The 14,123-nt window shown below is 51.5% G+C and overlaps 1 protein-coding gene across 1 annotated transcript in view; it reads left to right on the plus strand.

The window, feature by feature from the left end:
- The window catches only part of LOC111156476 (cut like homeobox 2), a 296,896-nt gene extending 284,651 nt beyond the window's left edge, over positions 1-12,245 (plus strand). Inside the window, exons 19-22 of the mRNA XM_022517401.1 lie at positions 4,473-4,742; positions 5,918-6,106; positions 7,308-7,581; positions 11,444-12,245. Of these exons, the coding sequence (XP_022373109.1) occupies positions 4,473-4,742; positions 5,918-6,106; positions 7,308-7,581; positions 11,444-12,245 (1,535 nt within the window). The remainder of the gene's footprint in view (positions 1-4,472; positions 4,743-5,917; positions 6,107-7,307; positions 7,582-11,443) is intronic.
- The last annotated feature ends 1,878 nt before the right edge of the window (positions 12,246-14,123 follow it).

A 14,123-nucleotide genomic window follows, 5' to 3' on the forward strand; every position in this document is an offset into this window, starting at 1 on the left:
GTTTGACTGAAGCCGTCCCTGTAGGTGTGAGTGGGCATCTCGTTGCAGTTCTGGTTTGCATTTGCCCAGTGTCAGATTGTTTGGGTTTTTCAAAATGTCTTTGTTGTGTAAGGATAGGGTAAGGCTAAGATAGTCAAGAGTGGTGTTCCTGGTGGAAGAAACAGCACAAGCAAAGGCTAGGAAAAAGGATCCTTCACAGATTAGGAAAGGAGTGAGGTCCAGTGAGCATGGACACCTTGTCCCCTCCCCCCTCCCCCCTCCCCCCTCCCCCACAGACCAGGAAGCCAGGGCCCATGTTCATGGAGGCAGAGATGTGAGCAGTGGCTGCTGGCTCGGTGGGGGGTGGCTGATCCAGCCAAGGCCCCCACAGCCACCAGCTGTCCACAGCCTAAAGGCAGGAGAGGATCCATTGCCCACAAGGTCCCGCATAGTCTGGCCATGGGGTTGGGTATGGACCTGTTCCAGCCCCCATACCATCCATGGCCCAGGGAGTTGGGGGTGAGCCTGATACCAGGGGAGGCTTCCAAAGTATGGCCTCCCCAACACCAGCTGCCCGCCAGCAGAGCCTGGTTCAGTGATGGGCTCTTCAGCACTGCCCACCGTGGTCAACATGGGCACTACAGCCACTTGTGTCAGAGGCTTGCTTCTCAGAATTCTCTAGCTCCCCTAGAGTGGTCTCTGACTCCCCGACCCCCGCCCACCTGAGTCTCTCCCACCATCATTGTTGTTTCTCTCCCCCTCCCTTGTCTTTCTCACTGCCTTTCTCATGTGTCTCTTTGTCCCAGTCTCTCCCCACCCCAGCCCCTTCTTTCCCTGTTCCTCTCTCCCACTCTGTGCCTGTCCCTACCCCATGTCCCCCTGTCACTCCATCTCTCTCCTTCCATCTCTCCCTCACTGTCTCTCTCCATCACGACCACTGTCCTGTTTGCCCAGGACACGGGACTTTCTATACTACAACCAGCACAGTCCTGGGCAAACAGGTGTTACCCTGCTCTCCCAGCTGTGCCCCGCCAACATCCCTGTCCAACACCCTTGCTCAAGCCCCAGCCCGCCTGACTATTCATGTTCAACCCCTGGCCCCTTATGATTAGTGTGTCCCTCCTGATAGAGTTGATTTCTGAATCTTTCAATAATTTTATTAGAAGTGGTCCTTGGAATCTGAGTAGTCAGAAAAGGCTGACGTTCTGCCTGGAGGCTGGCTGATTTCGGGCTTATCATCGGGGTCTCCCTCCATCGCTTCATCCCGCTCCCTCTCTAGTTGGAAATCTGGCCCTTTAGGAGGGGGTGCAGGTGTTCCAAGAGGCAGATGCCTTTGGAGACCCCCGATTCTCCTCCAGCTGAGCCCAGCTCCTCTCCTATACCCGTGATGGATGGACTCTTGAAACAGCCTCTTGCTTTCCCAGGCTGGCCCTTCCCCACCAGCTCTGTATCTCTGCTGGTGACAGTGGCGGGGGGGGGGGGGGCACATCATCTCCAGCATCACACAAAGGCCACCTGGATGACCAGAATCAGTCCGATTCGGAGCCGGGGAACAGCAGTGTCTTCATGATGCCCAGTGTGGGCTGCCAGCTCCATGGGGCTGCGATGCCACTGCTCAGAACTTTGAGGGTTCACCTTGCACCTTGCGAGGGTACACAGGGGTCCTGTTTCAAAATTTATTTATTTTATTTATTCACTCAGCAGACCTGCCCAGTGCCTCCTTCCTCCCCACCCTCTAAAACTCACCCATGACTAATGTGTGTTCCCAGCCTGCCAGGGACTTATAGTGGACGAGAAGACAGTGTCAGATATAAGCATATCTCAGCTTGCCACTAGTCCCTGTGTGACCTTGGACGCATTGCCTAAAAGCCCTGAGCCTCAGTTTCCTCCTCTACAAAATCTCCTCCTCTACAAAATGGCGTGACATGGTAGCAACCTCCTAGAGATGCTATGAAGGTCACTTGAGATCACATAGCATTATGCAGGGCATGTGATAAGTACCCAATAAAAGGAAGTTTTACTAATTATTATCATCATCATTGCTGTCATCAGGTAGGGGTGAGGTCTGGCACAAGAAGGAAATTACAGTGAAGTGTAACAATGCAGTCAAGGTGTACCTCAGAGAAGGGACTGGGTCTTGAAGGATGCATAGGAGGTCAATGCTAGGGAGAAGACCTTCAGGATGGCAAAGTCATAGGGGCATAGAAGAGCCTAGGAGGTTTGGGGCGGGCGGTGGTGGGTGGGTGATTGGGGCTGTGAGAGTAGCTCCAGGTCTGTGTGGTTGGTCCCTCCAAGAGAGCCCAGAGCCTTAAACTCTAGAACAGGGAGAACTCGTTTCTCGTGCAAAGGTCAATAAGGAGTCGTTTCAGATCTGGAACACGGTAATTCACCTGCTCTCCACAGGGAAGGAAGAACCCATCCAGAGCAGAGGCTCCGAATATTCTTTCTAGAATCAAAGCCACTGCAGGATGGTTGTGGGATACTTTTCACTTTCTAGGCATCATACATTTTTATACTTAGTGAATTTCTGGATGGCAGCAGCCAAATGTCTTGAAGAAGAGGTACCTCTTTCTAATTTGCTGGAAGGTGTCATGTGGACCAGCACTGGGATTCCTTGAACCTCCACCTTGGTCCCCACCCCTATAAGGGCATCAGCTCAGGCCCCTCCCCTACCTCCCGGGATAGATGGGAGGCTCAGTTCATGCCCGAAAGCCCAGTGGGTGACTGACTGCTCAGGCGGTGGCCTCTTGATGGCCCCGAGGAGGGCTGCTGTAGGCATAGTGCCACGTGCTCTGTGCCACGTGCCACGTGCTCTGTGGTGCCATGTAACAGATTCAGGGGCTGGGGGTTTGGCAAGGTCATCCCACCCAACGAGTCTACCAAATGGCTTTTGCCAAATGAAAACTGTGGCTTATGAACTCAGTTTTTAAATATGCCAGTGTACCATGCACATCTTTTTCTTTTTTCAGCTTTATTAAGATACATTTGACATAGTAACATTGTATAAGTTTAAAGTATACAATGTGATGGTTTTTTGTGTTTTTTTTTAAGATTTTATTTATTTATTTGACAGAGAGAGAGACAGCAAGAGAGGGAACACGAACAGGGGGAGTGGGAGATGGAGAAGCAGGCTTCCTGAGGAGCAGGGAGCCTGTTATGGGACTCGATCCCAGAACTCTGGGATCATGACCTGAGCTGAAGGCAGACGCTTAATGACTGAGCCACCCAGGCGCCCATAAAATGTGATGGTTTAATAGGCATATATATTGCAAATAAGACTACCTAACACATTCTTCACCTCACATAATTACCATTTTGTTGTTATGTCGGGAAAAGTGAAGTTCTCCTATAGCCGAGTGTCAAGTATATAATGCCGAATTGATCCCCACAGTCACCACACTGCACATTAGATCCCCAGAACGGACTCTTCCTCTGTGGACAGCTTTTCATTACATCCTATTTCATTGCTTCTGGGAATCACCATATTTTATTCCATTAATCTCTGTCGGTTGGGTTTATAAAAAGGGTTCCCAACTTACTTTTTGGAACTTTTCATTTTTGAAGTAATTTCTAATTAATTGAAAAGTTGAAACAATAGGATCACAGACTCCCTGTACCCCGCACACAGACTCACCAGTTGCTAATTTTGCCACGTTTGTGCCCTTTCACTCCTGACCATTGGAGAGGTTAGTTCACTTCGTGTCGCTTTATCCCTAAATACTTCAACAAAGCATTGCCCGAGAACAAGAAAGCTGACAATGGTACGATACCATTAATGTAGCCCACTATCTATGTTCAGGTTTCTTTGGTTGTCCCAATAACAACCTTTATATCATTTTTTTAAGTAAACTCTGTGCCCAACTTAGGGCTTGAACTCACAACCCGCAGATCAAGAGTCACATGCTCCACAGACTGAGCCGGCCAGGCACCCGCCCCATCCTTTATATAATTTTGTTTCTCCCTGTCCAGGATCAGATTCAGGAACCCTTGTATTTTGTAGTCGTGTCTCTCTAGTCTCCCAATTTGAACAGTCTTCTGCCTCTGTTTGTTTTCCAGTTTTGACATTTCTGAATTATTCTACAGACTGTCTCAGTCCGGCTTTGTCGGCTGCCTCCGTGTGATTAGGTTCAGGCCACATTCAGAGCAGGACTGTCACAGAGGTGACACTGTGTCCTTCTCACTCCATTGCATCAGGAGGCACCAACTGTTGATTTGTCCTTCGATTGGTGATGTTACCTTTGGTCCTTTGGTTAAGGGGATGTCTGCCAAGTAGCTGTGCTGGAGAGTTACTATCTTTCCCTTTGTAATTAATAAATATCTTATAGGGAGATACTTTGAGACCATGTAAATACCCTACTCTTCATCAACCTCTCGTCTGCTAGTTTTGCATCCAGGATGGTTGCCCACATTGGCTCCAGCACACAAACACCCAAACCCTGTGTGTCTGTTCCAAATGGCAGCAACTGCCTTCTCTGTCTCTCTGTGGCCCACAGCCAGTCCCACGGAACCGAGGTCCTCGCCATCGCCACCCCCTAGCCCCACAGAGCCAGAGAGGAGCTCCCAGGAGCCCTTGATCCTGGCACTGGAGGGCAGCAAGGAGAACCAGCAGCCGGAGGGACGCTCCAGCTCCTCACTGGGCGGGAAGATGTACTCGGGCAGCCAGACCACGGGGGGCATCCAGGAGATTGTGGCCATGTCCCCCGAGCTGGACACATACTCCATCACCAAGAGAGTCAAAGAAGTCCTCACGGACAACAACCTAGGTACGGGGTGGTTGGAATCAGGGATTCTGCCCTCCTCCCCGGGTTGGCTCTTAGTTGCCTTGAGCTGAGTGCCCACAATGAGATCCTGGGGTCCGAGGTCCAGCTGCAGGAGCCCATCAGCCCACGGGTATCCAGGATCCTCCAGAAGGCATCCGACTCTGACCCTAGAGTAGGACAGAGGGGGGTGAGTACAGGTCTGATGTGACCTGAAATCCTCAGCCCGTAGTGACAGTGACACTCTAGCACAATCCTGACCCAGTGCCCAGCCCCCTAGCCTCAGGGGACACAGGAGAACCCTGTTCTAGGACTCTTTCACTCTATGGATCACGAACTCCTCTGAGTCTCCACTGCGGGTCGTGCCCCTGTCCCAGAGAGATGCACACAAAACCCAGATTCTTCACTACAATTTCTATTAGAAAATTAAGACATGTTCTTTATTTTAAAATACCAAACAGTGCAGGAAAAAAAAAAAGACTAAAAAGTAAGTAAAACTCCCCAAGCCCCCAATCATACTCCATAATTTTTATATATATTTGATTCTTTCTGAAAACATGCAAGAATATATGTATACCTGATTTTTTACATATTTTCTGTGTAGATGAATTTCCATGCATACTGTCCTATAACCTGCTTTTTAAAAGTGAACCCTGTTTTGTGGACACCCTTCCACATTAGAATGACCAGAAAGCCTTCTTCCCTGTGGCCAAGTGTTGCAGGCCAGGGATGCCCCACATTTCTGACACATTTGATGGGCATTTGCTTATTTCCAGTTTCCTTCTGCCTCTGAAACCACGTCAGTATGTGTCTTTGTGCCTTGAGCAAATACAACTGGAGGGAATTGCAGGGTCAGAGAATATGCACATTGAAAATTTTGATGCCATCTGTCAGATTACTTTCTAAGGTGACACTAATTTGTACACACGAAGTTTTCTGACCTATTCGGGGATCTCCTAGGAGTAAAGTTTCCTTCACTGAATTATGAAAGCATTTTTGTTGGGAACTGTCAGGTCCCTTACCCCCAACCTCCTATTTTGCAGAAAAGTTCCCTCCAAACTCCTACTGGGTGTGGGTCCTTCTGAGTTCATGGAGATGTCCCGGGTTCTCCTCTATTTCTTGTCTCTCCTGGGCACACTGGGCCTAGCCTGGGATAACAGGTTGCCCTCCCCTGTCCCTAGGGCAGCGGCTGTTCGGGGAGAGCATCCTGGGGCTGACACAGGGCTCCGTGTCTGACCTGCTGTCCCGCCCCAAACCCTGGCACAAGCTGAGCCTGAAGGGACGGGAGCCCTTTGTACGCATGCAGCTGTGGCTCAATGACCCCCAGAATGTGGAGAAGCTGAGGGACATGAAGAAGCTGGAGAAGAAAGGTGAGCGCTGGGTACTCTGGGCATGGCTTCAGGTTTTTGCTTTGGAACCATATGTAGTTGTAACCCAAGGAAAGCCAGGGCTCCAAGGATCCCATCTCAGCCGAATGTGGGCCTGCAAAACACAGCCATCCCCCAGCACATAATTGAAAGCAACCAAACCATTTACTGTTTCTCCCATGAACCCCAATACCCCACCTCTCTCAGCATCCTTCCTTACACCCGTAGCTGCTTCGAGGTCTTTTGTCATCCCCAACCGTGTATTCCCCAGAATGCTCTCTGTCCAATTCCCCTTGGCCTGTCACCCAGACTCTACACAACACGGCACAAAAGTGGCCCAGCAGACAGGAATTCTCCCTCCTGGGGGTGGGCGAGAAGATTGCAAATTCTTCCGTCATCCACTGTTATATCCCTGAAAAACTGAGCCGACGTTGAGCACCTGCTGTGTGCCCACCCAGTCTCGTGCTGTGCCAAAGGGAGTCTAAAAAAAGCTCAAGGTTGGGAGGTGAGATAAAACCAACTGGAAAGCTGTCACCCAGGGCAGCAAGGCAGTACCCGGTGAGGGAGCAGGGCCAAGCCAGGCTGCCAAGGGCACACAAGCTTTTGGCATGACACAATTCTGCAACTGAGAACTGACCCACCCCTTCCTGGCTCTGTGACCTTGGGCAAGTTGCTCCCTCTCTGTGCCTCATGCTGCTTCATCTGAAGAGAAGAGCCTCAGGGCATTGCTGGGGGGATTGAATTACACCTTCTATTCTGATAGAGGGCTTCTCTTCCCCCGTTTTGGAGATTTGGGATGGAGATACACCATGCAGTAACAGGGGTCCATCACATGAATGTCCTGCCCTCGCCCCCAAGACTGTAGTGCCCTTCAGTGACCCTTCCGTCAACCAAGAGAGCGCGGCATAGCCCCCCATGTTGAACACTCCCCTCTGTGAGGGCCCAGCCACGCTCTCTGCATGCTAACGACCAGATCAGACATCAGGGGCAGGTGTAGGCAGACCAGAGTCTCAGCGCAGGGTTCGGGAGGATGTGGAAGCCCAGCCTGGAGGGAGGAAAGGATGAGACTGGCAGTGTGGCCCTGAGCGTGGGGCGCGAGCCCGGAGCCGCCCCCGCCCCCTGCTCCTGCCAACACTAGGGGCCCGGCCTCTGGTCGGCCCCCCCCCCGCGCCTCCCCCCCCCCCCCCGCCCCAACCCACCCCAGCCTACCTCAAGCGCAGGTACGGCCTCATCAGCACCGGCTCCGACAGCGAGTCCCCGGCCACCCGCTCCGAGTGCCCCAGCCCCTGCCTGCAGCCCCAGGACCTGAGCCTCCTTCAAATCAAGAAGCCCCGAGTGGTGCTGGCGCCCGAGGAGAAGGAGGCGCTGAAGAAGGCTTACCAGCTGGAGCCCTACCCCTCCCAGCAGACCATCGAGCTCCTCTCCTTCCAGCTCAACCTCAAGACCAACACCGTCATCAACTGGTTCCACAACTACAGGTGCGGCGCGGGGCGTGCCCGCTGGGAGGGGGGCGGGTGCCGGCGCGACCGGGCCCATCGCAGGCCCAGGGGGAACCCAGCTCGGCCTGTGGGGGGGCGGGGGGGTGACCATCGCAGCCCAGTGTTTAGATTCAGAGTCAGGCAAACCCGGGTATAAACCCCAGTCCCAGCATTTCCAGCTGTGAGCACCTGAGCGCGTCGCTTCAGCTCCCTGAGTCGTAGTCTCCTGACCTACAAAATGGGAACCATAGTGGGATCTGCTTCCTGGATTTGAGGATTGATTCAGGGGGCTACCATATTTACAGAACATGCTGGCCACATGGTACGAGGTAGCTGATGATACTGGTGTCAGCTGTCTGAATTATTGCTTCAACCCAGTTTGCATTTGCCTCTGTGAAGAGGCGGGGAATGGTGTTGGGGGCACAGGCCCCAGGAGCCCTAACTACCCACTGAGCCTCATATGGGAGCCCTGATTTGGGGCTTCTGGCCTCTCCCACTCCCGAGGCCAAAGGAGAACCCTCAGTCTCCTTAGTCTCGCCTGCCCGGGGGAGTGGGTGATTCCTATTTCTGTGGCTACCTCCCATTCATTGCTCCCTAGTCTTGGGGGTCACTGGTCTCTAGTGGCTGGAGTTCCTGGGGGTTCAGTCCCGGGGCTGGCTGGGGGCGGTGACTGGTTCAGCAGTGCCCAAGGAGACGGCAGAGGGGCTTCCTGAGCTCAGCAGAGAGCCCTGCGGGGAAGGCTTGATGGGATTCCGTCTCTGAGCCTCCCTCCCCAGCCAAGCTTCCTGAGCGGGAAGGGTCTCTGGTGTCCATGCAGTGTCAGAGAGAGTCCCTCCACGTGTTCCAGGGGGCCGGGAGATGGTTTCTTGCTCCCCAAGGGAGAAGAGGAAGGAGGAGCCTGGAAAGGTGGAACGTTTGAAATCTCTCTCCACAGCCCAGGCCTGGGCACCTCAATGACTTGAGCTCAGTCTCACCTTGGCTGTGTGTTCTTGGGAGAGTCACTGTACTTCTCTGAGTCTCATCCCTGTTTACAGATAAGGCAGACAAGGAATCTAATATCCCACAGTGCTGAATCAAGGAGTGAATGAAAAAACTTTAGACATAAAAATATTGTGAGATATTTCTGCTTTTGATCAAACTCAGGGCCTTCCAAACAGCAAATGACATAGGTCCCTAAATCCTCACGTCCTCCTTCCCTTCCTGGGGATATGTGGATGTCCTCTCCCTTCTTGTTCCCCGTAGGAACTGAGCACTCCATTTTTATCCAACATATTCATCCAACAAATAGTTACAATGTATGCACACTGATCCAGGATCTGGAGATACAGGGGTTCAAAGCCATCATCCCGGGGCTCCTGGGTGGCTCAGTCAGTGAAGCGTCACCTGCTTTTGGCTGAGGTCATGATCTCAGGGTCCTGGGATCAAGCCCCACATCAGGCTCTCCGCTCAGCAGGGAGCCTGCTTCCCCCGCCCCATGATCTCTCTCACTCTCACTCCCTCTCACTCTCAAATAAATAAAATCTTTAAAAAAGCCATCATCCCTGCCCTAAGAGAGTTTAAAATATGAACCAGATAATTTTACTACAGCCTAATTACTATACAACAGGAGGACTAAGGGGCTGAGGGAAAAGGAAGTTCTGTCCAGGGGAGACTCCACAGAAGAGGTGGCATTTGAGCTGGGTTTTGAAAGATGACTAGGAACTTGCACTGAGGAGCAGAGAGAATTCCACTCCCAAAAGAAAAAAACTGGTCTCAAAGAGTTAGAGGAGAATATATCATTTCATTTTGTAAATGTTTACTGAGCACCTAGTCTGTACCAGGCACTGATGAGAACAAAACAAAGTCCTTGCCCTTCCCATCTCCTACAGACCAGCAGGGACGGACACTATTACACGAGCACTCGTATTAATGCATCATTACAAATTGCAGTGAACTCTGGAAAAGGTGAATGACAGGATGTTTCGAGAATAAATTATCAGGGAGGGGAGCCTGGGTGGCTCAGTCAGTTAAGCATCCAACTCTTGGTTTCGGCTCAGGTCATAATCTCAGGGTTGTGGGATTGAGCCCCGTGTCAGTCTCTGCACTCAGAGTGGAGTGTGCTGGAGATTATCTCCTCTCCCTCTGCTCCTTCCCCTGCTCCTGTGCACACACATACATACTCTCTCTCTCTCAAATAAATAAATATAATCTTAAAAAAAAAAAAAGATAAAAGAACTACCAGGTATACCCTGGTATAGATTCAGGAGTCAGGAATTTTATTAAAAAAAAGAGAGAGAGAGAGACTAATTTATACTATGGTGTAAATGACTATTAGCCTCATATTTATATCTGTTCTACAGTTTGGACAGTCTAATGCTGGAACTTCAGACATTGAGCCATCCTAAACCCCCCTCCAATCTCACCTCAGTGGAACCCACGAGGGCTCTCCCTGATCCCAACAGCTCTTCCCTCTTCTAGAGGAGACTGAAGGTGAAGGTGGAGTCCCGTGGACGGTGGACTAAGGCCTCCTATGTAGAGGGACTGGAGACTGAACCAAATAACCCCTCAGAGTCCTTCTAGACCCAGGCTACTGAGATGGGACCCCCATCCCCAACCTGGACAGGGAGCCAGGGGACAAGAGAGTGTAGCGAGGTCACCGGGTTCCCAGCCCAACTGCTTGCCCTGTGATCATACCAATCCTTGTGCCTCTCTCAGTCTTGTCTCCTGTATCTAAAGGAATGAGACTAATATCCTTTTCCTAAAGTTATTTTGAAAAAATAAATGAAATAATCTGGAAAAAGCACTTGTCATGGTGCCTGATGCATGATAAGCACCTCTTAGTGTGATGTTTGTAACTTATAATCGTTAGTATTACATATCAATCACATGTACTTTATTATTAATATAGACGGGCAGAGGGCCACAGCAGGTAGCTGAGGAAGCCCTTCTGTTATATAACCCTGAACGAGTCATTTCACTTCTCTAGACTTCCTTTGCTGTCAGGAAAATAATGACTGGGGTTAGTCCCAATCCTGGTTTGTCGGCTCTAAAAACAGTGTAAGACTGAGTTGCCCTCCGGTGGCAGGGAAACCACAGAAGTGAAGAGAGGATGAATGGGTTCTGTGATCTCTCTCACTCTCTCTCACTCTCAAATAAATGCCGTGGTGACCTGTACAAGTCACTCTTCACACCTCAGTTTCCCCTTCTGGGCTGATGTCTAAGAGTCCCCACAGGAAAGAAGCAGAGAGATGTTGCCACAACCCACATCTGGGTTTGGCTTCAAGAAGTGCTCTAGACTAGTGCTGTCCAAAAGAAACAATGCAAGCCACATGTAATTTGAAATTCCCTAGTAGCCATGTTAAAAGAAAACCAGAAATATACGAAATTAATTATAATAGTATATTTAGCCTAATGTAACAATTTCAGTGTGTAATCAATATAAAAACTTTACTAATGAGACCTTCTACTTTTTTTTTTTTGTATTAAGCCTTCAAAATCCAGTGTGTATTTTAACCCGTACGGCACACCTCAGTTCAGACTAGCCACATTTCAAGTGCTCAAGAACCACGTGTGGCTAGTGGCTCCTCTGCTGGACAGCACAGGTCTAGATCAAGAACTTTGGAATCTTTAACAATCCTGAGTTCAAGCCCAGACTCCACACCTACTGGCTGTGTGAGGCTTGCTTCCTCTTATATGAAGGAGGGTTAATAACAGCACAGCACCCATGAGTAAGGCTGTTGACAGGACTTACTAAGATGCTGCATGTGAAGACACCCCCCCCCCCGGGAAAGTGGGCGGGGTCACAAGGCCACTTGACTGGATGGAGTCCGGGGTTAGCTGGGTCCCCCATCCAGCCCCTCGCTCACCACCATCTCTGCCCCAGGTCCCGGATGCGCCGGGAGATGTTGGTGGAGGGGACCCAAGACGAACCAGACCTCGACCCTAGTGGGGGTCCTGGTGTCCTACCGCCAGGCCACTCCCACCCAGACCCTACCCCGCAGAGCCCCGACTCTGAGGCTGAGGACCAGAAGCCTACCGTGAAGGAACTGGAGCTTCGGGAAGGCTCCGAGGAGAGCATCACACCCCCGACCCCCCAGGACAAGGCCCAGGTGAGGATTAAGCAGGAACAGACTGAGGAGGATGCAGAGGAAGAGGCGGGCAACCAGCTCCAGGACTCGGGGGAGCCAGACAAAGGCCACGGTTCCCCCAAAGAGGCGAATCCTGACCGTCCGGGTAATGACAGACTCCCTAAAGTGGCCCCGGGGCTCCTCCTTCCAGGCGGGACCACGCCAGACTGCCCCTCACTACAGCGCCCCCAGGAGAGCGAGGGCGGGGAGCGGCTCCACCCGGACCCTCTAAGTTTTAAGTCGGTCTCAGAGTCCTCGCGCTGTAGTCTGGAGGTGTCCCTGAACTCACCCTCGGCTGCCTCCTCACCGGGCCTCATGATATCTGTGTCACCCGTCCCCTCCTCCTCAGCCCCCATCTCCCCATCCCCACCCGGCGCCCCTCCTGCCAAAGTGCCGAGTGCCAGCCCCACCGCCGACACAGCTGGGGCTTTGCACCCCAGCGCCAAGGTGAACCCCAACCTGCAGCGGCGACATGAGAAGATGGCCAACCTGAACAGCATCATCTACCGGCTAGAGAGAGCTGCCAACCGGGAGGAGGCCCTGGAGTGGGAGTTCTGAAGGCAGGGGCGTGAGGGCGCGGGGCATACCAGGGGGCCAGCGCCCCCCACTCTCGCTCACTCCCCCAGACGGGGTGGGGGAAGGAAGGAAGGAACTCAACCATCCAAAAGGGGACAGCAGTGGTATGCAGTTTACGGTTTTTGTTGTAATCCTAGTTCTCTGACGTTGTGAGTGAGCGGGCGGGGCAAGTGCCACTGCCTCCTCTTTCTGGCACCCCCTGCCCCACAGAGCACCCCCTTCTCCACCCTGGCCTCTCTGCGGGAGGCAGAAGTGATGTGGCACCACACGTTCACCTGGAAACTCCAAACTCTTTTAGAAAAATAAATATTTATAGACCTCTTTTAGATATTTTAATAAAGGATCCTTTGGAATTTATTCCCAGCCAATGCTGTTTTGATATTACAGAGAGTTATAAAATCAGGATGCTGTCACAACTGTTGCGAAGTATACACTGAAGTTGTGTCGTTTTTGCCACTAGATGAGATTAAAAGAAGACAATTGTTCAAAGCCATCACAAAACACTCTAAGACTGACCAAAATTTAGATAACCCTTGAACTGCTTTTTTTTTTCCGTATCTGTCTGTGAGACACAGCACATTGCTATTGCCCTTCCAGAAACCATGTTGAAAAGAGAAAGTCCAAAAGACTCTAAATGAAAACCTCGATGCCGTTGAGGATGTGTTCCATTCTGCCAGTCTGTCGTGCAGCCTCAGTAACCCTGAGCGTCCCGTGCCGTCGTAAATGTTGTAGAGGTGTGGGCCGTGGCCAGCCCTCCTCCCCAAAACTGCTTCCTCGCCCTCTCGTCAGAAACCTGGGGGCTGCCAAGTTTGGACACCCAGCCTGTCCATCTCTAGACAAGATGTGTTTCTGGATTCTCCGGGAAGCCAGGCGAGGGGTCAGGTGATTGGAGGACAGCACTTGAGCCAGAGTGACCCCGCTCCCCTGAATCGTGGCCCTGGCACAGGAAGTTTCCCCACTGGCTTTCCAGAACAGGACTGCGGCCGCCATCTTCCCCTTCCCGTGTTTTAAGAGAATAACAGCATTGGTCATCCCACGAGCACCCAGCACCAAAAAGTAGATTCCTCCAACTAGAGACCCCAATTCCCCTTCTTGCCATCTTTGCTCTCAAGCTGACCCAGGTGCTGTTTCTGGAAGGCCTCTGCAACTCCCAAGTTAAGGGGGAACAAAGCAAGAAGGTTGAGTTCACCACAGCAGGACCACTGTATCCCAGGCCCTAAGTCTACCCTCCTGCCTTCTGACACATGACCTTCTCGGGAGCGGAGACTCAATCCCCCCAAACTCAGAGGAGCCCTTCCTCTAGAACCTTCGTCACCAGGGTTTCTGGCGGGAGAATTCCCAGTGTGGATGGAACAGCCACCATATTGGTTTTCGACGCTATCTCTCCCGTTTTTATTTCTTTTCCTTTGTCAAACTCTCCGTGGGAAGGCTGAATTGGTGACTCCCCAGCTGAAACCAGAATGACGATGAAAAGGTGGCCACAATTGGTGCCAATCCAGTGCCCTGGGGGGAGATGGCTGAGGGTTTTCAAGGATGCAGGAAAATCCAGTAACCAGAAGGGGACAATTGAGGGCTGTTCCAGAAATCTCAACTCTCATGCACCCAGGCCAGGCTGCAGACTCCACAGTCAATGAAAAAGAACACAAACCCTGCAGGAAAACATCCTTTTCTGTACACCCAGGCTATGCATTGAAGAGTTTTCCACTGTATACATTTTTATCCAGATGAAGGTATTTTTATATTTTGACAATAGGAAACACTGACCAATTTTCAGAGTAATCAAATCTGGAACAAACGAAACATCTCCTTTTAGCCACCACCGCCCTGTCTCAATTAAGACGACCGTGAGGGAACACACAA

Source organism: Enhydra lutris, unplaced genomic scaffold (assembly GCF_002288905.1).
Source record: "Enhydra lutris kenyoni isolate GAN:26980312 unplaced genomic scaffold, ASM228890v2 scaffoldscaffold46, whole genome shotgun sequence".
Taxonomy (NCBI): Eukaryota; Metazoa; Chordata; class Mammalia; order Carnivora; family Mustelidae; genus Enhydra; species Enhydra lutris.